Source organism: Mizuhopecten yessoensis, unplaced genomic scaffold (genome assembly GCF_002113885.1).
Source record: "Mizuhopecten yessoensis strain PY_sf001 unplaced genomic scaffold, ASM211388v2 scaffold716243, whole genome shotgun sequence".
NCBI lineage: Eukaryota > Metazoa > Mollusca > Bivalvia > Pectinida > Pectinidae > Mizuhopecten > Mizuhopecten yessoensis.
In genome coordinates this window covers 81997-106330 of record NW_018480019.1, presented here as the reverse complement: position 1 = coordinate 106330, position 24334 = coordinate 81997, and the positions used below count along the sequence as shown (strand labels likewise).

At 34.0% G+C, this 24334-nt stretch overlaps 1 protein-coding gene across 2 annotated transcripts; it reads right to left on the bottom strand.

Moving 5' to 3' along the window:
• Nucleotides 1-331: 331 nt before the first annotated feature.
• LOC110442286 lies at nt 332-23953 on the bottom strand. 2 transcript variants are annotated; one of them, XM_021485811.1, is made up of 13 exons: nt 23792-23953; nt 22431-22562; nt 20555-20659; nt 18838-19192; nt 18443-18520; nt 16220-16354; nt 12763-12881; nt 10917-11034; nt 9444-9590; nt 8379-8499; nt 6789-6901; nt 6231-6376; nt 332-4651 (listed from the first exon to the last, which is right to left on the bottom strand). In XM_021485811.1, exons 1-13 carry the CDS (start codon nt 23842-23844, stop codon nt 4648-4650), a joined length of 1626 nt encoding a protein of 541 aa, XP_021341486.1. In that variant the 5' UTR covers nt 23845-23953; the 3' UTR covers nt 332-4647. The 2 variants fall into 2 exon arrangements, with proteins under 2 accessions (XP_021341486.1, XP_021341487.1); XM_021485812.1 differs by lacking the exon at nt 16220-16354.
• Nucleotides 23954-24334: the final 381 nt, after the last annotated feature.

Genomic DNA, 24334 nt, shown 5'->3' with positions numbered 1-24334 from the left:
TGAACTACTTGCAATTGGACAATGGTAGAACTCCACCTTGGTCAAGCTATAGTTTTATCCAAAATAAAATTAAAGGGAGGTTACTCTATGCAGAAAAACTATTCTCAAAGTGTTTTGCCGGCAGTGGGACAGGAATCCTTACACAATGCCTTTTTATTCTATGTTACAATCTTTTTTCCATACCATCACATTTTGATAATGAAACCTTTGACATTTTAAAATGGTCATTCAGTTATGCTTTCACATATTTTAAATATAATAATTTGCCAAAAAATTTTTTTGACAAATATTCAGTAAACAATCTAACAAAAACAGAAAAAAAATGGTCGTACAGTAAGGATTTTATATATTTTTAATATACAGTATAATTTGACAAAATGTATTTTATTTTGACCATTGTTCTGAAAACAGGACAAGTTTGACATTGGTTCATGGAAGAGAAATTTTAGCAACATTTTTAACATTAAAATTTAATAAATTTCATCAACACTTTGGCAAAAGGTGTAAATACAATGTCAGTTGGACAATAATTCATGACAAGTAAACCATTCTTAAAAAGTTCATCATATGAATTACTCATCTGAATCATTACAGCGTGAATGTTTAATAATTCTAAAAAGAAAACAATTGAGGAAGAAATGGACTATCATTACTGTGAAGAATTATACATTGCTTCAGACTAGAAACTTTAGAAACTCAAAAACATCAGAGTACTGTGTATATACAATATCTAATGTATATATACAGTACTGTGATGTTTTAGATATAGTGACTGTCTATGATACATTCATTTCATGACAACAAAAGTGGACAGTTATAGTATTTATGTGTATACATGTATTACAAAATGTACAATGACTCCAGAATGTTAAAAGTTTCAAATTATCAAATAAAAAACCTGGTCTCTAAAAACAATTAGAAAATGAGGATGATTGCAGAACCTTCCAGACTTCTTAATAAAAAGAACCCAGTGGCCATAATAAGATACTTTTTCATGGAAGTTTGTAAATGGTGAAGGGATGGAACACTTGACCTTCAAAAACTAAATCCCTACCTATAAAAAATCCACTATCATTCAGACTTTGATCCTTAAATGAAGAAAAACCAAATCAGACAAAGAAATTCTAAATTAATAATAACCGGGTATTTAAGGTTCTATGCTAACTTTTTTTATTATAGCTTTAATTTCATTAGAGTTATCTCCCTTTAAAATATGTCAAATTTTCCAGATTAATGAAACCAGCATTTTTACATGGAACTTTAGGTTATATCCTACCTTTTTAATTACAACTTCAAATTACAGTTTTCTCCCTAAATTAAATTACTATAAAAAGCTTTAAATATATTTTGCAGGGGATTTATATTCCACCATTTTCAGAATTTACTTGCTTTATTTTCTGTAAGTATGGTTTGCAGATTTTAACAGCCTAGGTTCAAAAATATTGAAATGTTCTTGTTAGAATTGAAGATACCTAATTAGGATACTTTAACAGTCAGCAATTGAATGAAGACTAGAGACAGATTTTCTAACTCATGTATACAAATATATGGAATTGTTATAGAAATCTGGAATGCCATTCTGTTATCTAGAGTACCAGATCTGTAGTTAAGGTTACATCAATTTCGCTGCAATTATAGCCTCTTGAAGTGATTTCTAACAGATATGTTTAAATGCAGTCTATAATGGTTGTGAAACTATATGTATAATCAATTTTTGTGCCTGTTTACATAATTGTATTTACATGTGAGGATACAGATACATATATTAATTAAAGGGTAAATAACCCAAAATTAAAGCAAAAGTTTAAAGAACACACAAAGTAATTAACAAAAATCTATTAAATATGTAAATAAAATATCAACATCAAAAGCAACCTCACACACAGGGGCTAGATACAATGATTTAATAGCTGTAGGAGTATAATGTTTATAGAAATATTCTTACAACTAATTATATCTATGGTGTCTGACCCCTGTGATTCTATTTACAAATAATGTACCCCTATACACAAGTGTTCTATGGTGGACGGATAAATACATAATTATATTTCTATAAGCTCAATAGTCATCTTCTCCCGACGCAAAACCCTGTTTTTACAGATATCCAGGGTACTCCATAATAACTTTACCTTTTCACCCCTATGTTACTTTAGTAAACTCTACCTTGTATTAATCTGGATAAGTCCATTATGGTCTACAGTGGTGAAAAGGTTTTGCCCAATGATAGATGAAATTTTATTGTAAAACCTAAAAGAAAAAGACAATATCAAAAGAGATACATCAAATACTGCAAAAAAAATTAGTTCAATATTTATAATTCTACGTTCTGATTAATTTAAGTTGCTTGGCATAAAATTCAAGAACAATGTTGTGTTTTATGAAAAATATTTGTTTTTAGCAGAAATTGATAATTATTTAAAACACATAAATTTACTTTTAAAACAGTTGTATCTCTTTCTAATTCAAGTATAAGGTATAATGAGGATTATTATCTAAAGTTATACAGTAATTATACCAAAATAATGCGCATACTAGTGCAAAACTTGAATGCTTTGTGGTCTCAACATATTTGTGGTTATTCCTCACACATAAACTGTAGCAGATCATCAGCTAAGAAATAAGCCTTATCCCAGTCCGTATTTAACACTTTTCTTACGATTGTACAACCACCTGTATTTTACTTCTCTCGTAATGTAATACTGGAGTGTATAGAACTTGATAGGGTATCTAATAGAATATGTTGTAGCAGTTAAAATCTGAAAAGGTAATTATTCAAATTACGGGCTTAGATTGAGTTTAAAGAGACACTGTATACCTGTACAAGGAAAACTTTTGCCCTTCGACATTGAACCCAATTTTCACCCTTCACATCAAATGTCTATGTATATTGTGTTGTTTATTACTAGTTCTGACCTTATTTCATAAATGAACAACTCTGGTCCAACCGTTTGCAGAGGCTTCAATTCAGGTTTTGTCCACAGATGCAGGTAATCATCACACAAGGAGACAGAGACATTATGTCAAAATGCTATTTAACTTCATATAATAATCGTTCAAAATGCATAAAGCAGGGTATTATCCTTCTTTCTACACTCAAACTTTGGTCAAAATAAATACAGGATGAATAATATCAATAATGATAATGGTGATGTTTTGAAGATTTAAATGACAAGACCTAGTACAGTGAACAGTAACGATATATATAGGTAGTTAACTCATTCACCCCTGAAGACACATTTGAACTCTTCCAATTCAAAGGTTGAAATAGTTCATTATGAAATTTCAGGGGTGAATGAGTTAATAAATAAGGCAGTACTGGTATCTGGATCTATCACAACAATCTACAACATTTCCTTCATGTTTATGGAAGACAAAATTAGCATAACTGGTGGACGGATATTTTACCAACGAAAGACAGACAAGTTATAAAGTAAATGATAAACTTTATAGCAGGAAACTAAACCTGCCCTTCATCCATATTAAAGATATATAAAAATCTGTCATGGTTTCATTTAATTTGTTCAGCAAAAGGAACAAAAAATTTCAGATTTCTTTCCATCCTCTTCAAGCATATATTTTCGTTTGTTTATGTATGAGAACAAATTTGTTGGGATTATTTTCATGGAATCAATATTTCAAAACCTTCTATTTTTTTTTGGTAGGTATGAAGTTCAAATTGGCAGGCATGTGACGACACCATGCAGGTAAATTTAGTACAAGAAGCTTTGGGCTAAATTTACTCATATGATGGGTATCATTTAAAATTTGCTCAGTAGCTTATATACAAAGAGTCTAAATGTAAACACACCATGGATTGGTAATAGAATCTATACTTTATTTAATATTTTTGTTAAGTTTATATTTCATGTGTTTAAAATTTCATTGGGATTATATATTTCGTAATTTTTATAAAACCACAACATAAACGAAATTAAATCCCCAACGAAATATGCTTTTACAGTACCCAACTGCAGAACTGTGTACGCGGAAAATTTTGTCCAGTAAAACTCCCGGCCTTCGTCCATAAAAGCAATTTTTGACCAGTCTTGAATTCACCCTGAACCTTTGATTAGTTTGTATATTATATTGTTTATTTATTATTTGCTGATAGAGGGTGAAAAAAGCAAGAATTAAACTTTGAAAATTTACCGTTATGCGGTATTGATATTACACTAGAAACATTTTCTGAACTAGTGAGCAATGTTCCCTTCGCTTGGAAATGTCTTTGAACTAAATGTGTGTAAAGTCTTATACAATCAGGGCCCTTATTCAGGAAACCACTCCTATGCTTACATATGGATTCTGTGTTCACACCAACTTTCCTGTAACTCACTATAATCATGTCAAACAATCAAAAAGCCAAATGCAAACATTGAAATCAGAATTCGGCTTTAAATCTCTTTAAAAGAACATCTTAGTCATTGACAAAATAAGATTTTTAACAGTGTATTACTTCATGACTGAAATAGGAAATCCTTGCTTCAGCATGACAACGGTTTCATGAATACGGGCCCAAATCTTTTAGGCAATGTCATTTATGTGCCCCGAACACCGTCTTTCGAGGCTTTTGCAGATTGTAGTGTACATAGACTACAATAGCACCATCTTTTGAGGCTTCTGTCAATTTCCATAAATATTACGGTTACATCAGCTGTAAGGAAAATAAAGTATATTTTTATAATACTGTAATGTTGATACATAGTTCGACTTAAGACTACCATTTCATATCATTACAAAAAGAAATATTTAATGGCAGAAGAAAGTCAAAGAGAAAAGCAGCATTTGTTTTCTTTTGATTGGAGAGGGGCTTGGGATGAGAGGCAGGAGGGGTGCATGGGTATCAGGATCTTCATTTCATTAGGACTGCAATGATATATCGTACCGTAAAGTATTGTATCGTGATACTTTCTTGTGTATTGTTTCAAATTGTTTTGTTTGTAGGTAACATGGCACACAAAGGGTACTGAAGTTATGATTTTTTTTATTTAAATTGTTGTTTTAGAATCCTTTAGTAAAGAGATAGTCTACTGTGCAGAAGTACAAAAAAACCATACAAAAACGTATTCTGACAGTATTTACTATAGTATGCATATCGCTTAAGCCCTATTTTTCATTTAAATATTCACCATAATGAGCACCCAGGGTGCTTAATCAAAGTACTGAAAGTACTCCAGACACATGCTTTCTTGTTGTTGCAATATTTCCATAGTTATATATATAACACTTTAGGAAAAACGAACACACTACAGTCAGTTGAGATGCAGGATAAACACCATTTAAATTTGCTGAAAATAATGTGAACAGATGTTTACTCTTATCTAATGTCTGTGTTGCTGTGTACTGTAGTTAGGTTTGAACACTACAGTAAGTAGGTCAGATGAAAACCATAAATTTGGGAGAATTTATCACATACATTTGGCTAGTTAAGAAAGTATCGAAGTGAATGCTTTCTCAGCTTATTAGTTGGCTAACCACAAAATGGTGACACTACGGTTTGAATGAAAATGCTAGGGGTCGCTGCCGAAAACATTTGCATATGAATGAAAAGTAAATGAATGAGATTCCATATAAGGTGATATCAGATTCCATATAAGGTCATAGGTGTCACTACTTTCACAAATGCAATTCCACATTAAGCAAACTTTGTAGTATGCACGATCCTCTAGACACCTGCTTTACCTAACGCATGTGTCAAAAAAAGGCGAAAGTGGGTGGTTATTAAGGGAACAAAACATACACGCTTCCTTAATCAAGGGAGGCCGTCAATAATATGTCATCCTCGATACTCCAGGGGGTATGCTCGCTTACAATCTCTGCACCACTGAATATGTCATAGCAAAATCAAAGGCTCAGTCTGTGTAACCTTGTGGATGAGAAAATAAGAATCTCGCAGTTGCGTAACAGTAAAATATACTGGCTTTGAAGTCTGGTTTCCCTCTCTTTAAACTTCAAAGGACAGGTATCAGCCTAGCGATTGGTCAATTTTTATTTTTACCTGAGATCAATCAAATAGCTACTCACATGCCTTCAATTTTGCCATGACATACCCCAGGGGTGCAGAGAGCAAAAATGAGCATAAACCCTAGAGTTTCAATGATGATAATATATATATTATAGAGCCATTTTTCTTTCTGTCCAGTATCTATTTATGTATAGTTACATAGTAGATAATCGTTCCCCTATGAAATCCTCTGACAAATGTCAATAAAATTTTGTGGTCGACCGCTCACCTGAGAGGTATTCTCGTTGATGGGGCAGGTATGATGGGGGTAGCTGGAGCCGACTGATTGCCATCAACTCCTCGTTCATATTCGTCAACATCAGCCAGGTCCTCGTCAAGGGATTGATGCATTTGTTGTAACAGCACATCTAAGGCCTGTAACAGGGAGGGGTAAACACAATTGATGGAACAGCAATAATTTTCATGTACTTGTTGCAAGTAATTCAATATTGTTAATGCTCCATTTAGTGCCCTACATTTCATTTGACACATTAATTTCTCGTCAATATTTCACAATCCCTTTTTCTCTTTTTCTTAAGGAAGTCCTTTGTACATTAACCACAGTTTATCATCAAACCCCTATATAATGCCAACATTTCTCTTGAAGATTGTTGGCAGTATAACAAGATTTTTCATATCTAACATAAACACGTTTGTGATTAATTAGAAGACAAATTATATATCATAATAGGTCATATGTCGATGAATCTTTAATTTATTAATTTTTTAGGGAGTTACATATCGCCCTACGTAATTTTTCAACAATGATATACAACAAAGATCTTACCACAGCAGAAACAGCTTTCTCGTGTAACTTCCTCATGGGTTTAGACGCTAACGTCTTGTTTCTCTCGTCCCTGACGAAGTAATACTGTTCAAGCAGCCGAGTGAGGATAAAATCTGGAAATCAGATACATGAACAATAATAAACCCATTGTAGGAAACTTAAGACTTGTGACAGCAAAAGAGCATAAGAAACTGGAAACCATATAGGGTATACACATAAACACATCAGAAACTGGAAACCATATAGGGTATACACATAAAAACATCAGAAACTGGAAACCATATAGGGTATACACATACACACATCAGAAACTGGAAACCATATAGGGTATACACATACACACATCAGAAACTGGAAACCATATAGGGTATATATATAAACACATCAGAAACTGGAAACCATATAGGGTTAACATATAAACACATCAGAAACTGGAAACCATATAGGGTATACATATAAGCACATCAATGTTGCTGGTCTGAAAATGGCAAGGTAGTGTACTGCAAGCAATGCTGAAATCCTTGATACACTTTCGCTCTTGAAGGCACACGGCTAGCCATTTGATTGGTTTCAGGTAAAATAAAATGACCAATCACTAGGCTGATACCTGTCCTTTAAAGATTACAGAGTGACATCTAACTTCAAAGACAGTCAAATTTACTGTTACACAACTGACAGAATTTTTTTATTTACATGAAAGGATCAAACATTTCTCGCACCTCAGACAGAGATTTCCCACGTCATACCCCATGCTAGATTTTTCTATCTTGTCCGATCTGTCTGGTACCTTTATGTGACATTTCGCGGAATTTTTACAATGCAATGTATTCATCCGAGAGTTAACAGCTTGAATTGACAATCTGCATTATAAACTTTCTGTTTTGGCTGAATATCTGATGTTGTAGATAAATATAATCTACACTGGGAAATACGTGGTCTTATTTGTAAGGATGGACTACATATTTTACGTGGAAGCATTCAAATGTAGTTTTAGTAGTGTAGAGGCATTATTTTATTCGAGGCCCAAGACGGGATACTTGATACTAAAAGGTGCGAGAAAAAAAAATATTACCTATAACGAAGCAGGATCAGGTTATCTCAGTCTCGGGCTAAGATTCTGTAAAATCCCAACCGAGGCGTAACCTTGGTTGGGATTATGTTAAAGAATCTTAGCCCTCGACTGAGATAACCCGATCTCGATCATTTACAGGTAATATATCTTACTAGTCTTGTTGTCTCATCCACAAGGTGGTGCCCACTGAGCCTTCGATATTGCTGTGACATATTCTAGGGGTGCAGAGAGCCAAAGTGAGCGTAACTCCTGGAGTATAGAGGTTGCCCACTTTGTGACAGACTTTAGTACCAAAAATAACCAAAGGGCAATAACTCTGTCAATAGAGGGGTACAAGACCAGTATGCAAAACTTGCATTAAAATTTGACAACTTATTTGAGATATGCTCCGGACAAAGTGACACATAGGCTGATGGACTGAAAAACTGAGTGGAAAAAGATGTATATGTTGGCAAACTTTATCTAAAGGAAAATATCACAGTCATCGTTCGTAACCGCTTAAGAACTGTGCAACTTACCATCCATGATTTTGTTGTAGTGGTCATTTTCACCCCATACTTTGCCTTGCTTTGCCACCAACAACAAAAGTTGTTCAACAATAAACTGATCCATCAATTTCTCGTTGGCCTTCTTAGATACCTGCAACAATTTGAATATAACACTGGTTGAACTTTTTTTAAATCACAGTTCCAATCATTATTTTCCAGCAATATACTGGGAAACTTTCGCCCTGTCAAACTTCGCACTTCACGCACAAAATTGAATTTCTCCTGGTGTTAATTTCGTCTCTCATAATGTCAAATTCATTACTATGCATATTATGTTGTTTAATTCACTTTATTACATACTTACTAATAAATATGGGTTTTTTGTATATGCGATACGACACATTTGCTCTAACCCATATCAGCCCTCGCCGTATCACACCCCAAAACCTGTATCAGCCGCCGCTGTATCACACCTTAAAACCTGTATCAGCCCGCAAAACCCATATCACACCCCTTTTGGAATTTTTTTCGTTTTTCAATATTTCAAAAAGAAAAATAGATCATAAGATAGTAGTTTTTATTAGTAGGTATGTAATAAACAGAATAAAACACGCCTTTTTCCCTATGTAATGATAAATTCACCCTCATTATGGAGGTGAACAAGGCAAATTTTTAAACTTCAATTTCCCAGTATACAGTATTGTGTATTATTTTGGTTTGGGTCACTCAGGTCAGCATTCATACAAATCTGTCCTCACACAGGAAACTTATATATTGGTCAACATTTATGAAGGTACACAACATATTATTTCTAAAAATTGTCAGCAGGAATCAATACTTATATAACCACTATAAAACACATTACATATTTCACAATATGGCTTGGACTTTACAAATGCCCCATCCATTATATGCACCCCTTTTCTTTTTCTAGTTTGAAGGTCCAACCTTCACCATAATTTATCAAAAAATTGTCTTTTACAGCCATTACTGAAAATTACAAAAGATTCTTCAATTATTTAAATTTTCCCCAAGTGCCAATTGCCCCAGGTTATTTAAAGGTCAAATAAGGTAATACAGGCAGAAAGCGTTTACCTCTTTCAGTTCTTTCCTCATGAGTTTTGAGTCAAAGCGGTTTAGAATGTCATGTGCAATCTCTGCGGACTCCTCTTCCACTTCTACCTCAATGATCTCATCTTCCAAGTAGCCCTCTATCACAACTTCCTGGATGATGGCCGTAATCTACACAGAAAATCAAACCCTGTTAAATCTCCATTATCTATAGCGGTAGTCAAAACACGTTAAATCTCCATTATCTACAGCGGTAGTCAGAACACCTTAAATCTCCATTATCTACAGCGGAAGTCAAAACACGTTAAATTTCCAATATCTACAGCAGTAGTCAGAACACGTTAAATCTCCATTATCTACAGCGGTAGTCAGAACACGTTAAATCTCCATTATCTACAGCGAAAGTCAAAACACGTTAAATTTCCATTATCTACAGCGGTAGTCAGAACACGTTAGATCTCCATTATCTACAGCGGTAGTCAGAACACGTTAAATCTCCATTATCTACAGCGGTAGTCAGAACACGTTAAATCTCCATTATCTACAGTGGTAGTCTGAACACCTTAAATCTCCATTATCTACAGCGGTAGTCAGAACACGTTAAATCTCCATTATCTACAGCGGTAGTCAGAACACGTTAAATCTCCATTATCTACAGCGGTAGTCAGAACACGTTAAATTTCCATTATCTACAGCGGTAGTTAGAACAAGTTAAATCTCAATTTTCTACTGTGGCCCAACTCAGAAACCACTTTCAACATTCAGAAAACGTCATATTTAACCTTTTTATGACCCTTGCTTGTCATCACTTATATGAACAAGAAAACTACAGTAACCATGACTTTGAAAGCAGGGCTGTATAAAGAAGCTGAACAAAAAATAACCAACTGAAATACGTAAAACATTCATACTGGTATACCACCACTTCTTGGATGTAATTGGAGAGAGAAAATGCTAAATTTCATAAAAAATGAACTAAACATAAAATCTATCCCAAGTAAGTGAAATAGGAAATTTAGGTCAAAGTGACCTTCAGTTGATTTATTTTTGCGATGTAGTACTCGAGGTGCATTAAATTTGATAACTTTCTCACTTCCAGTATTTAAGTATCTTAGCAAAACGCGTAGTCTAAAGTGTATAGGGTGGTCGGGTGGCACAGGTGATAATGCACTCGCCTTTCACCGAGGCAGCAGTCGAGGTAAATTCCCCAAGCGAATGTAACATGGTATGGAACCACCTGCCTAACCACATGGGTTTTTCTCCGGGTACTCTGGTTTCCTCCCACATTAAGAGCCTCCCTGCGCTAACATCTGGGCTAACAATAATTGAGTCATCATTATTAGATGAATAATTTGTTTCATAATTGTTGTAAAGTAAATAATTTCCTATATTATATATAGCCTTAAGAAGATATTTTATTGACAGGATGACAGAAAAGGCAGACACTTAATGCCCTCTCCATTATATAGCAGGGGGCGTAAAAAAGGTTGTGGTTACCAGTTCATCTTTTATATTGTCGATGTGACCATCAAGTAGGTCATCAAACACACTGTTGGCTATCCGGTCATTGATGATGGCTGCCAGCCAATCCTCTCCACTCTTACTGCCCATGTGACTGTAACAAAAGGTCAGAGGTCAAAAACAAGACTTGTATGTCATAGGGTCAAATTCAGATGAATCTGAATCAATGTGACGGTACAACTCAAGTACTATATAGTGTATATTAGAACTGCAATGATAGGTTAACATGAAGATACAATACGTATCATGATACAATATGTATCATGATACAATATGAATCACGATACAATACGTATCCCGATACGAATCACGATACAATACATATCACGATACGATATGAATCACGATACAATACGAATCACGATACAATACGTATCTCGATACATATAGTAACTGTAGAATTAAGCAATAGATGTGTTGCGAATCTTTAATGACAATATATTGGAAACAGACTTGGTCCAAAATAGGCATGACTTTAAAGTTTCACACCATTCACATATTTTGATGTGCATGCCGAGCTGAAGCTGTCGCTCGCCATGTTGGAATCAATATGAGTAGACTAAATCAGAAACGACAAATCCCCATGATAATATTGTAGGTGTATCATAACCTCCCAAAAATATTGTGTACTGTACCTTGCAGCCCTTATATATAGAGAGACATGTGTATATATAGTATCTTATCTGAGTTATAATATATTAGATATATGAAACAGGTTGAAGATATTTTTTATATTTTATTGAGTCTCTGATGATGACACAAAGTTTATATCCACAGTGACAATCAATTATAATCTTTTTTGAAGAGAATGTGCTCAGTATCCAACAGAATATAAGTTTCATCTGGTAGATATTTGAAAATAAATTAACAGGGTTGGACATAAACCATATAGGGGATATTTAATGGTTTCCCATTGAATACCATAATATAACTCACGAGCAGGGGAGGATACCCGTATTTTTCACAAGTTCAAACAGTAATTTGTTATGGTGAGTCACTATAAGCCCCCTTTCCCTAGATACATTGTAATTTTTATTTGCGAAAATCACAAGTAATTTTTCCCAAAATCATACTTTTTGTGTGATGTTTCCCAAAGTCACATAATTAGGCACAGGCCTATGAAGATAAAGAGGTAGAAAACTTACTGGAGAAGACATTGCAGTCTCATTGATTCCGTTTGGAAATCTTCATTTTACATTAACAAAGTTATTATTGGCAAAGAACCAATTTGCAGAAATAAGCAACCTAGGTCCTGTCATTAATTTAAAATTGCAGTGTTTCTGTAAACTGTTTTATCCTTGTGATAATTAATGTGAAGATAATAGGCCTAAATTTTGGCCGCTGAGAATGTGATTTATATGCATCTACCATTAAACGATAGTGTAGGGTTTCGTTTATTTTGATTTGTTTAGTAACCTAACATTAATTGCCTTATCAATTCATACAGCAACACAAATATGTATTATGCATACTTTATAAATATTTTATTAAGAATAAAATGTCAGATATTTTATTAAGAATAAAATGTCAGATGTTAATCTGTCATCAAGTTCTGTGTACAAACGGATCTGCAGCAAATCCTGTCCATAAAATTTGACGATCTTCCCGTAAAAAACACTATGAAAATATATATAGCTATTATTAAATAATTTGTGCACCCCCAACTTCAAATTTAATTCCAACACAAAAAAAATGTGCAAATTACACCAGTTTTTGTGGTAATCAATGACTCTGTAAAACACACCCTTCTACACTAGAACCTCAACTTATCAGAAAAAAATAATAGAAAATAAACAGCCCCTATATGTTTATGTTAACTCACTCATTGACCATGTCATTGACAGCTTCCTTCACAACAGCCTCGATCTCCTCCTGAACAACCTCGCTGCCGATCTCCTCCGCGAGAGTTCCTGACACGCCATGGAGCGGATGACTAGGTGTCTGAAGGATAAACAACGAATACATCTAAAGAAAACAGCGAATACATCTAACGATAAACAACGAATACATCTAACAATGTCAACACTGTGTCTCTTGTTCAGATATCAACGACAATCCAATCGCAATCCAGAATGGGGTAAAAATGAAATAGTAGGAGACTAGTTGAGAGATGGTACATAAACCTATATTTAATTGAGATTTAAGTGACCTTCACCTGCATTGCATAAGTAAACTGAAAACTTGAGAGGCTTGTAATTTTAAAGTACACAATTTTATTGAAATTCAATAACTGATTCTCTATATATTCTTGATATAATTTAGCAGCAATAAAGAAAACTAAATCTCTGTAAAATAACTTGATAATGAGATTTTTGGTAAACTACAATATATTTTTTAATTTATTGTTAGAAGCTCAGATGTTATACCAAACAAGTAGAAAGTAGTTGAACCTTCTGTTACATTGATGACCTTTCCGCAATGCTACCTTTCATTTGTTTGTACAGAAAAACTTCCATATAATTCCTCTCCTTTCTTCTGCAGTCACAAACAGACTTTTATTTGTACCTCCCATAGATATATTTATTAAAGTATTAAAATTAATGCATACATTTCATTTACAATGTAACATACTTTTCTTCGTTTTATAACCAACTTTCAAAGACATTTAATCTAATGAAAATATGAAAAATAAATTAAATTGATTCTTAAAACTGGTCTCTTAGCATACAATTCTTTATTAGTAAAAATAATGTTCTATATGTGAATAACATCTAATATGAAATACCATACAGTCACAAACTAGGAGCACACATACTACCCCTAATGCTGATAGCCAGAAATTGATGGAAAGTATTTCAGGTATATGTTACATTAACATATCGATTTGTTTTCTAACTTTACAACAAAGCAGCAAGCAGGTTCAGTGAAATATGCAGACAGCTTTTGCAACAATTTATGGTATAAGATGTTGTTTCCCCTAAACTCTTGGTTCTGTTCCTGCTACCGAATGCTGTGTATAAGGACTATTATGTTAGATATAAGCCACTCAGAAAGGATAAAGGCTGCTAATAAGGAATGTGGAAAATTATGTCTAACCCATATCTGGCTGTTCATAAAGTATAACCGGTATTGTGTATCTCAATTAACGTTTCTAATAAGGAACATTATCTAACTCAATTTAGGCCGCTCTTAAAGACTTTTCTCTTACTCAACTAAGGCTGCACAAAAGGGAATATTATCTAATTCAATTAAAAACCTATTATCTAACAAGGAATATTACCTAAATTTAACTGCTATGTAAGATCTAAGGCAGATTGACTATAATTGCAGGATTATTTCATTTTTCCACATTTCTGAAAAAAAGGCTGAAATATATCAGAAACTGTGAGAGAAAATTTCAAAATTACTGTTTGCTCATGAATATTTCATGTCTTAATCATGATCTGCGTCTACAACTCTAAAATAAGGCAGAATAATTAAATATTCATGTAAATTACTATAATAATCCTTACTCGACATGTACAGTGATTGCTAAACAAAGAAATAAGTGTTTCTAAGATACTTACTTGTAGTTAAGTTAATTACAAGATAGCTAGGAGACAGTAGATTACAGATGTAGTATACTACTATACTAAAATTGGGAATTTTTGGGTACTTAAGATTTTGGTTGCTTGCATGGAGTGAATGAGCCAAAATCAAACACATTTAAATTTCATGATGCCATAGTATAGTCATGATAACCGCACATTAGCTGACTGTCTTCCAACTCATTTATTATGCATCAAGTGCTAACTTTCATGGGTGTTTTTTTTTCATTTAAGCGAAACTTTGATTTGTTTAGTTTCGGCAGGAATAACATAATAATTTTATTTGGTTTCATAATAACCATACTAACATATTTTCAGTGAATTCCTGTGTAAACAAAAGCTACATTGATGATTGAGTCCTGTCATTTATCAGCTTAACTTCAAGCATTGGAAATAAATCAAATTTAGCACACTGGATCATCAAATGCCAGAATTTGACACAGTAAAATTACACCACCCCTTTGTCAGCAAAAAAACACCAAATTTTGGTGACCCCAAATTATCCCGAAGTACAGTATAAAGCATACATGTGAGACAGCAGAAAGCAGATAATCAGGTGAAATATTATTAAAGTGTAGGTATAATTAGACAAAAAGGAGTGTCATATAGAATACTACACACTAAAACTAATGTAAACCATCTCAATAACATTTATATACAATTATACAGCAGATTGAAAATCACTATTAGACTTCGGTAAATGTTCCCGTTCACATGCAAGTTAGTGTAACTCTTTGACAAATATCTACAAAGTGGTAACGATGACTTTGGCTTTGACCTTGAAACTCTGAAACTCAAACCCATTCAACTTAATTCTTGCCCTTTGTATAAAGTTTGATGAAAATCGGTTCAGAAATAAAGTTGTTAGAGTGATGTCACTGAATTAGAGGACAAGCGTCTATAAATAGTATCAAAATGACCTTGGCCTTGACCTTGAAAGTATTCACATACTTGACCTTGGTGTAAAGTTTGATCAAAATCCATTAAGAACTGATGTTTCTTATCAATAGTACGCCTTATCAGGGCGAGACGAGATGGGACAAAAAAGGAAAAGACACAAGAAACCCCTATAAAATGGCAAGACATTATTTTTCAATTAATTTCTTTTCAATTAAACGTGTAAATTCTCACACAAATTTTTCAATGTCTCCCAAAAGGAAAAACAATTTTTCTTGGCATTGTGTCCCTTTTTACACTCATTCAAGATTTCGAACAATTCACGATCAATCATTCATTATTATTTCAAAGAAACTGTCAAAGAAAATTCGTAAGATTACCGGGAGAAATCAGTATCCATTAAGTCTATGAGATTTACAGAAGCAGGCTGGGGTATATATGTTAGTACTGGTAGCTTGCTCAAATTGATTCACAATAATTACTACTGCCCGGAATCTTTAAATCTTCAGCTCCTCTTTGCATTAACAGGGTTGCTGTCATTGCATATCTTACAATAGTGCATCAATTTAAAAAAAAAAAAAAAAGTTGCATTTAATTTCATACTAAAACAATTTGCAATTAACCCTGACCATAAACTCTTTGCAAATTTTAAGATTGTAATTATTTCTAATTGAGACTAAGAAAAAATGTCCAATAATAAAAAGGGACTCACGTTTGGAGCATTTTGTGAATCAGGAGCAAGCCATGTGAGTTTAGACAAATCACCACAGTATTAGGAAAGATGATACTCAATATAGTGGAAGCTATAAGCAATTCGTTGATTACTGAGTGAGTTGGTTTAATTTGGGTACAAACCGATTTAGAAATATCAGTAAAAGTCTCAATGAGCAGATCAGGGATAATATCTTCTAGTAAGTCATTAGTCAACCAATCAACCGTGTCCTCCGCAAACAAGGGGTGGTCAGTGAAGTGAAAATACATCAACGAATCCTGTAAAAAGGAATATGATTGGCTGAAAACCACACAACACCATACTCTATTGGTTGGAAACCACACCACACATGTAACACTTCATTTCATTGGCTGGGGACCATAACCACAGATGTTACAATGCATTCCATTGACTGGAAACCAAACCCATAAATGTCAAACCTATTTCCATTGGATGCCACTGTACTTGTTTTGTTGGTAATAAACCGTTTTGATGAATATCTGAAGATATTATTTTCGTTTAAACAGATATTTTATTGAAATAGAAAAAGGAAGATTTAAGATATCTATCACTTGATTTTTTTTAATATCTAATGTTCATTCCAATGTTTATGAAATATTTCTTTATTATGGATACTGATATCATAATTTTGGCTGGATAATATGAATGCCTGTAGTCACTAATTGATTAAAATATTAAGATACACTTGACTATCTAATCCAGCTACATGGCATGGATTGCAATTTGCAAAAACAGCTACCATCATGGACCGTTGGGCTCAGATAGACGGGATAATTTTGACAGTTTTGAAAAGAGAAAGAGATAATGATATAATTGTTTGGATAGAGTAGACGGTAGGAATTAAAATGGTGTCTGCATTAACATTAAGGCTGTGATAATTAAAATTTTACAGTTGAACAATTTACTGTTTTCCTTTTTTTCTTTTTTTCTCTTTGTTAAAAATATTATCTTGTAATTTTGAACAGCATTATAAATGATTACTGTCAAATTGATAGAGTTTAGCCGACCCAAAATTGGATTCCACTGTACCGGACTAAGACCCCATGCAATAACATCCGGGCTAACCAGAGTGACTGAAGCTAAAATAAATATACTGTTTCGTAATTGTTTTTTGCAAAATAAATAAAGTTTATTCTTTTAACTCAAAATTGTTTTCACATTAGTTAATATAAATAAATTCAGCAAATATTTATATGAATCTCCAGAAAAACATTAACAAGAGATATTATACATTAAGATTTGTACTAAAGAGAATTCTATTCCCATTACCAAATAGACTCCAGTCAGAGAAATTTGAGTTTATCTACCTGAAAATGTCATGATAGTAGATAAATTGAGTCAGGCGGTTAAGAGTATTATAAGATAAAGAAAAGTATATACATTAAAATCCTACATGCTTTTGTTGGCAATAAACATTAGAATTTGTAGAAAAGAGTATCTATGATCTCATTATTTCAGAATAAAAATTCAGCTTCATACTAAACTACCATACCCTTACCGAACTAAACGTTGAAAGTTGTTGGTTAATCGAGAAAATTATCAGTAATTGTTTTAACAAATACTGCAACATTGATTATGTTTTAGACAGAACACAGACTTATAGTTATTCTTCACAACCAATACTGCAATGGTAAATTTCTTTATCGGCAAAGCACACACATGATAAAAACAAACACTTACTCTAGCTAAACATTGAAAGTGTATATCTTGTTTTCCACAGCTCTATATAAATCTAGCTTCTTTTTATACTTATAGCTGAAAGTTTGTAATTCTATCAATTTTGGCTTTAATCAAGATATCATCAGCAAATCAGCAAATCATATTTGAATCAAACAATTTTTTCATGTAATATAAACCAGTTTTTTTTTTGTATTTTAAATATATCTCGTTTACAAATTACTTCATAGGGAGAAAAATAATTAAATAACTAACCTAGTAAGGGAGATAATGAATAATCTCTGATAAATATTATAAAGTTGTAACTAGCAGAACCAAACATCAAAATAATTTTCTAAATTAACATCAAGACATGATATTTTCCTTATGAGATTAGAAGAAAACCGTATAAGAATCTGCCATTAAATGGTCTTAACACATAGATACAATGGATCCTGAAATTTGTAATAAGATCTATGTTTCATTAAAACAACTACTTCTAAAAACTTAGGGAATTTAAATATCACTTTCAAATCATTTTAATCACATCAATTCTATTGAAAGCAATCAATCAAAATCAATTCTTCACAACTTCATAATAAAACCAATCAATTAATTAAAACACAAATTCAAATTCCACAACATTAACATTCAAAAATTAAAAAAAATAAAAATATCTTTGTACTTACAATATCTCCTCTGTATCGTTGCTCCACTAGTGTCTCCCCAGCCGGGGGAGTAAACGGACTATCTCGCGGGTGAATATACTGTAAAGTAAATACAGAATAAACACACTACAGCATCAATTCATTATTTTTGTGGAGGTGTTATTTTCATGTATTTTGTTGGTACTCCGATACCCATCATGAACCTACTGTATATCCAGGTCTTACGAATCAAGAATTGTCAAATAAAATCTGATCAATAAATACAACAGCTGATTCAAGTTCACTGTTTGGAGTTTAAAAACCATCACATGAAAATGTATGTATCTTCAAAACTAATTTTTTAATTCGCAGTTTGAATGATTCATATTAACACCTTAATCATTACATAATTAAACACATGTGTAAATGAAGCTTACCCTATATCTTTTGAGAACGTCATCCTTGACTGACGGTTCCCGGGGATATGTTCCGTAGATATCCTGTCCTGGTATAGAATGGTGAAGGGGGGGATCATTCCTATATGATCTGTTTTGGTCTGGTGATTTGTGTCGCCTTTTGTCTTTACTGCGTCTGTTTTTCCCACGATATTGCGGGGGTGGGGGGTAGTACATGGGAAAAGGGGGTCCAAACACGACAGGTTGGGGACCTCCAGGGGGCACATAGGTGGGGTAACCGTAGGGAAGTGGCTGGGGCATATAATACTGAGGCTGCTGATGGTGGTCTTCTTCTTCGTCACTCTCCTCACCCCAGCTGTCATAGTCTACTGCCGGGCTGCATAAGGAAAGACATACAATATGAACATTTCTCTTTTTTCAAGAAGACTTCAAAAAGCGAAATGAAAATAATCAAAAGTAAATCAGATATCAAAAATTAGATGTGACATTGGGGAGGTATGAAATCTAAATACACGATACTTTAAAGTGGAAATTGTTATGGTGTGGAAATGTTTCGTTTTTTGTGGCGAGTAAACTAGCATGAATATATCCCCAAACAAATATTTATAGATTATCAATAAATAGAATATATAGATTTTTTAAATGTTGCAAACACGAAAATTTCTGCACCTTTTAAAGTTTAAAAGATCATAATGCAAACATTTTCCCACACAAAACTTCCACTTTTACAACTGTATACGGATGTATATTGTCTAATAGTCTTGTATTTTTAATTGTGTTGATTTTGTGGTTGACCTTCATCCACTTATTCATAGGTGGGTGACCTTCATCCACTTATTCATAGGTGGGTGACCTTCATCCACTTATTCATAGGTGGGTGACCTTCATCCACTTATTTATAGGTGGATGACTTCCATTAAGTAATTACAAGTTTGACTTAAAAGTTATCCTCTATTTGAATTGGTACTTGTAATCCACAAATTGGTGGTTTTTGGAAAACAGCGTAATTTGGGCCCCACGAAAATATCTGATTTCGCGTTATTTATATTATTTATATTAGTGTTATTTTTGAGGTCGATTAGAAATCCAATATGGCTGTCACAGCCGCCATTTAAAAAAACTATTTCTAACTTAAAGTCAAGTTCTACTGGGCCCATTTAACTGAAACTTGGTAGGAACGATCAACTCATGGTCCTGGCAAACTTTACTTAAGGTTATACTTAACTTTTTTTAACTCAAATTTTGGTAGGGATGATTGACATCATTATCTCCACTTCATATTTCAACAACAAAAATTAATACTGTAGGACTCAAGTGACTGTTAAGGCCCATGGGCCTCTTGTTAACATATTTGACCCCTCTGACCTTGAAAGTGGATTAAGGTTATTCATTTCAATACTGCATCATCCCAGCATATGCCACTGGCCAGATATCATCACCCAAGGCCTCTTCAGTAATCATTAAACCCTTTCACTACTATAGACCTTAATGGACACATCAAGATGAAAGTAGGGTAGAGTGTATTCAAGTTACCTAGGGGTGAAAGGCTAAATGTTGATGGATGGACGACGGACGCAGCATCAATACAGTAATTAGCACACTTGCTCTTTGGGCCAGGGGAGCTAATTACAAACAGGGCAAAGTCTAGTTAGCTGGTAAAATGGCATTCTTGTTTACATTGTTTAAAGTGACAGATCAATATTTATGTTACTGATACTTATTTTAAATCACTTTATACCTTTTGTTTTTCTCACGACGATGTACAGGGGGGACAACTCCATATTGGCCCCCCCTGACGTGGTCATCTCTGTACCCTTCAGGCGTCCGATCGTGACGTTCAAGCCTGAAAACATTAATTATTTAGATCTCAATCATTACTACCAGAATAATGAAAATTCAGCACTAAAAAGCCAGTCTCTGGTAACTATATATATTAAACTGGCTAAACTAAATGAAAACAGAACTTATTGTATTTGATGGAAATGTGATTTTGTATAGTTTTGGAAGACCAACTTAAAAATGTTCCCAGTCAGGAATTTGGATTATTTGAATTACGATGAAGGACATACTGTGTAATTCAATTTGTAAAATTATGTCCATGCAGTTAATACCAACCAGACAAGATCTGGGAGAGTCTAAGATTAAAATCTTTCCACTTATAATGTGAAAACAAAAATTCTCTTTTAGATTCCCTTACAGAAATATTGAGTCTCTGGCACACTATTGCTGTGATAGCGCCGAAACATTGCTGCGATATCACCGCCTGTTCACATTTTGTATGCAAATTAGATTTCTGGTGATACAGCCAGAATATTCTGGCTCACTTGCGGCGATATAGCCAGAATGTTCTGGCACACTTGCGGCTTTATAGCTGGAACGTTCTAGTGCACTTGCGGTAACATATAGCCAGAAAGTTCTAGTGCACTTGCGGTTGCATGACACAATTTAAACTTAATATTGTACGTTGTATGAAAATGCACTATACAATTCATTTAAGATTTTACATGATTTGTGACTATGGATTATAAAAAATATAGAGGAAAACATATTCTACATTACCTAATAATACACAAGAATGCTGTTCCTTTATCCAAAAAAAGTAAAGCCTCCGTTTTTCCTTTCACCATGTGTACCTCTTCATCATTCATCAGCCATTTTGTAATTTTTGAATCTAAGGTTCAACTTTATTTAGACAAGTTACAGAGGATCTTGGGCATTCCTTATCTTTGTTGCACTGCTGGTGACATACTAGCGACATGAAATGTGTGCCAGAACATCACTAGAATTTCTCCCACCCTTCACAGGTGTGTCTCCCATTTTAGCCGGGAAAGATCAGCTTGTCACCCCCTAGGGGGAGATAGCCTCGTGCCGATTAGCACATGTTCAATTGTGATATCATAGAAATGCATTACAGGTACTTGTGATGTCATCAAAAGTGAATGACGATATTCATACTCCACATGTGTTTTTGTTTACACTATTGTCGGTGGATTTGTGACTGAAAAAATAGGATGGAAGAAAATAGTCATCCCCTACCTTAAGGGTGTAACAGAGAAATCTCCAACTCTCTGTGTGATTCTTTTGGGAATTGTCTTATCCTCGGCAGAGCCTCGGGTTAGACAATTGCAACCAAAAAACATCACCCCTGGGTATAGATTTCTCTGTCATAACCTCAAGGTAAGGGAAGATTATATTAGTCACTGCTAGTGGCAACATGTGCTGGCGAACTGATTTGTGGGCCTCAATATCACAGCCTGCAAACTTTCTATTTCTGTAAGGATTTGCAATGCTTTCCTAACGATCAGACCTTGATTGTAGTTCCAAATAGCCTGAAATTAGACTCTTAAAAGTTCGATTTATTAACGGCGTATCTTAGTGTTTTATAAGGAAAAAATATGGAATTTGCCACAGTTCAACACGTCAAGAAATTTAACTCCTCAAAGGTTGATTTAGTGAACTTTGACTGAAGTTGTGTGTAGCAATCTACGGATCACTTTACCTGGGTAAGTTGTGTGTAACACTACGGATCACTTTACCTGGGTAAGTTGTGTGTAACAATCTACGGATCACTTTACCTGGGTAAGTTGTGTGTAACAATATACGGATCACTTTACCTGGGTAAGTAGGCAGGAGATGTAGGCTTTCTGTACTTCCCATATGGAGAATGGTCTCTTTGGCCTACAGGGGACTCACGAAGGCGCTTAGGCGAGTCTCTATCACTTAATCTTGAACGGATCCTGTTTAAACTGGAATTAAAATTAATGGTAATACTTATATGTGTATACTGAAGAAAGACTACAAAACATGTATACATACATTAATCATTTTCTGAAGCAAGTCCCTATAATATGCAGTACACTTTTGGCAAAGCTTTAATTATTCAGTAATAGCACTATAATGAACTATCTACTGTACATGTAATATTCCACAGAGACCAAAATGGCTTTAATGTGGAGGGGGTTAATTATGCATGCGACAGTTTAGCTTCGGTTAATCCCAGTTGGTAGGGATTGATGTTTATAAATGCCTCTATTCCTTGCACCCCAGAATTTTATTTAGAGGATGCATGATCAAAGTGAAATTTGAAATCTAAATGCAATGATTATTACACAGTTTATTAGTCACATGACCCTAGTAATAGGTCGTCGAAATGCTTTAATTTGGGCAACATTTCATCATGTCTACACAACTTAATGTACCAGGTAAATGATGTCACGTGGAAGGGAAATGATTGTAGTGCATATTATCAAAGGTTTTTAAAAGGGACACAACATTAAATTATCAGGTATGATGTATTAAGATAATCCACCAGACAGGGAGGGAGCTGGATAGTTGAAATGGGACATTTGCACATGTAACAGTGATGTTTATGTAAATTCAACAGAGATGCAATTCGGGATTTGTGAGGTAGTTTTGAATGTAATGGAATTTTCAGTCAAAGTCGTCATCGGAATGCTAAATACATATAAATGCATACAGAACATAATTGTCTGTATGACATTATGTTTCATTTTTAATACATGTTCTATGAAAATCAAATGAACTGTCTCAGAATTTAAACAAAGGGATTGTGGTTTGAAAGATAGTCTGCGTGAAATAAGATGTGGACACGGAGAATTCCACGGTACCAAGTTATCAGGTGTACAGTCAAAACCACCTAGGCCTACAGTAATGGGAAATAATGTTGGCTCATATTATCCTAATAAAGAATCTTGTGTACAACTCGGCCACACGGTGTTGTTGACATTGGCTGGAGGAAAAAATAAGATACGTTGGCGTTGGGAGGACTATATTCTGTATTTTTTGTTAAAATATAGCCCTCACAGTATACTGTATCGTCTTTATCTTCAAACCAACATCAACAGGACCTGAACATAGGTTAGAGTGATTGGGGCGAACGTGTTGAAGTATGGCGAACTGTCACCGTGATACGGACAAGTCGCTGCCGTTATTTCTGATTACTGTTTTATTTCACCTGTCTCTTTGATCTGTCCAATACGACTTTCTATTAGTTGCAGAGAGTGACATGTTTCTTCTTCCTTGTTTCACGCAATATTTTCGTCATTTTCCATTATAAAAACACCTGGGAAAATTTGTTTACACCTGTTGATTGGTTTCAGTCGCCATTTTACACACATGCGACATCTGGCGGACACAATGTTCAAAGAGCGATAACTGCAGGAGACGTGTGTTCATTTATATGTGGACAGACCGGTTTGTTTACTTTATAAATGTAAATGTTATATTTTTAGCGATAAAGACAGGCAGATCTACAAATGTCAATACGAAAATGTAAAGTATTCACCAAATCATACAATTCGAACGGGATGTACGAAAATGATACAAAAGATCAAAGGGTTATGGACCCACCATTTCCTCCTTTTTGAGGCCTATTGTGAGTTGTTTTATGATCCTACAAAAAAAGAAGATTTAGATCATTATTTTAATTCAGCTTTAAAATTTATCGTTTAATAACATCAGAAACAAATCATATTGCTCGCAACTTTATAGCCCGTAT

Bases quoted from the DNA above. Each gene is read 5' to 3' on its own strand.
- LOC110442286 (XM_021485811.1), bottom strand. From the start codon at position 23,844: ATGTCACTCTCTGCAACTAATAGAAAGTCGTATTGGACAGATCAAAGA. The intron at 6,902-8,378 runs GTAAGTTGCACA...TCTGATTTCCAG, and splicing joins CTACAACAAAATCATGGATG to ATTTTATCCTCACTCGGCTG. The intron at 6,377-6,788 runs GTAAGATCTTTG...TCCCTGTTACAG, and splicing joins AGAAAGCTGTTTCTGCTGTG to GCCTTAGATGTGCTGTTACA.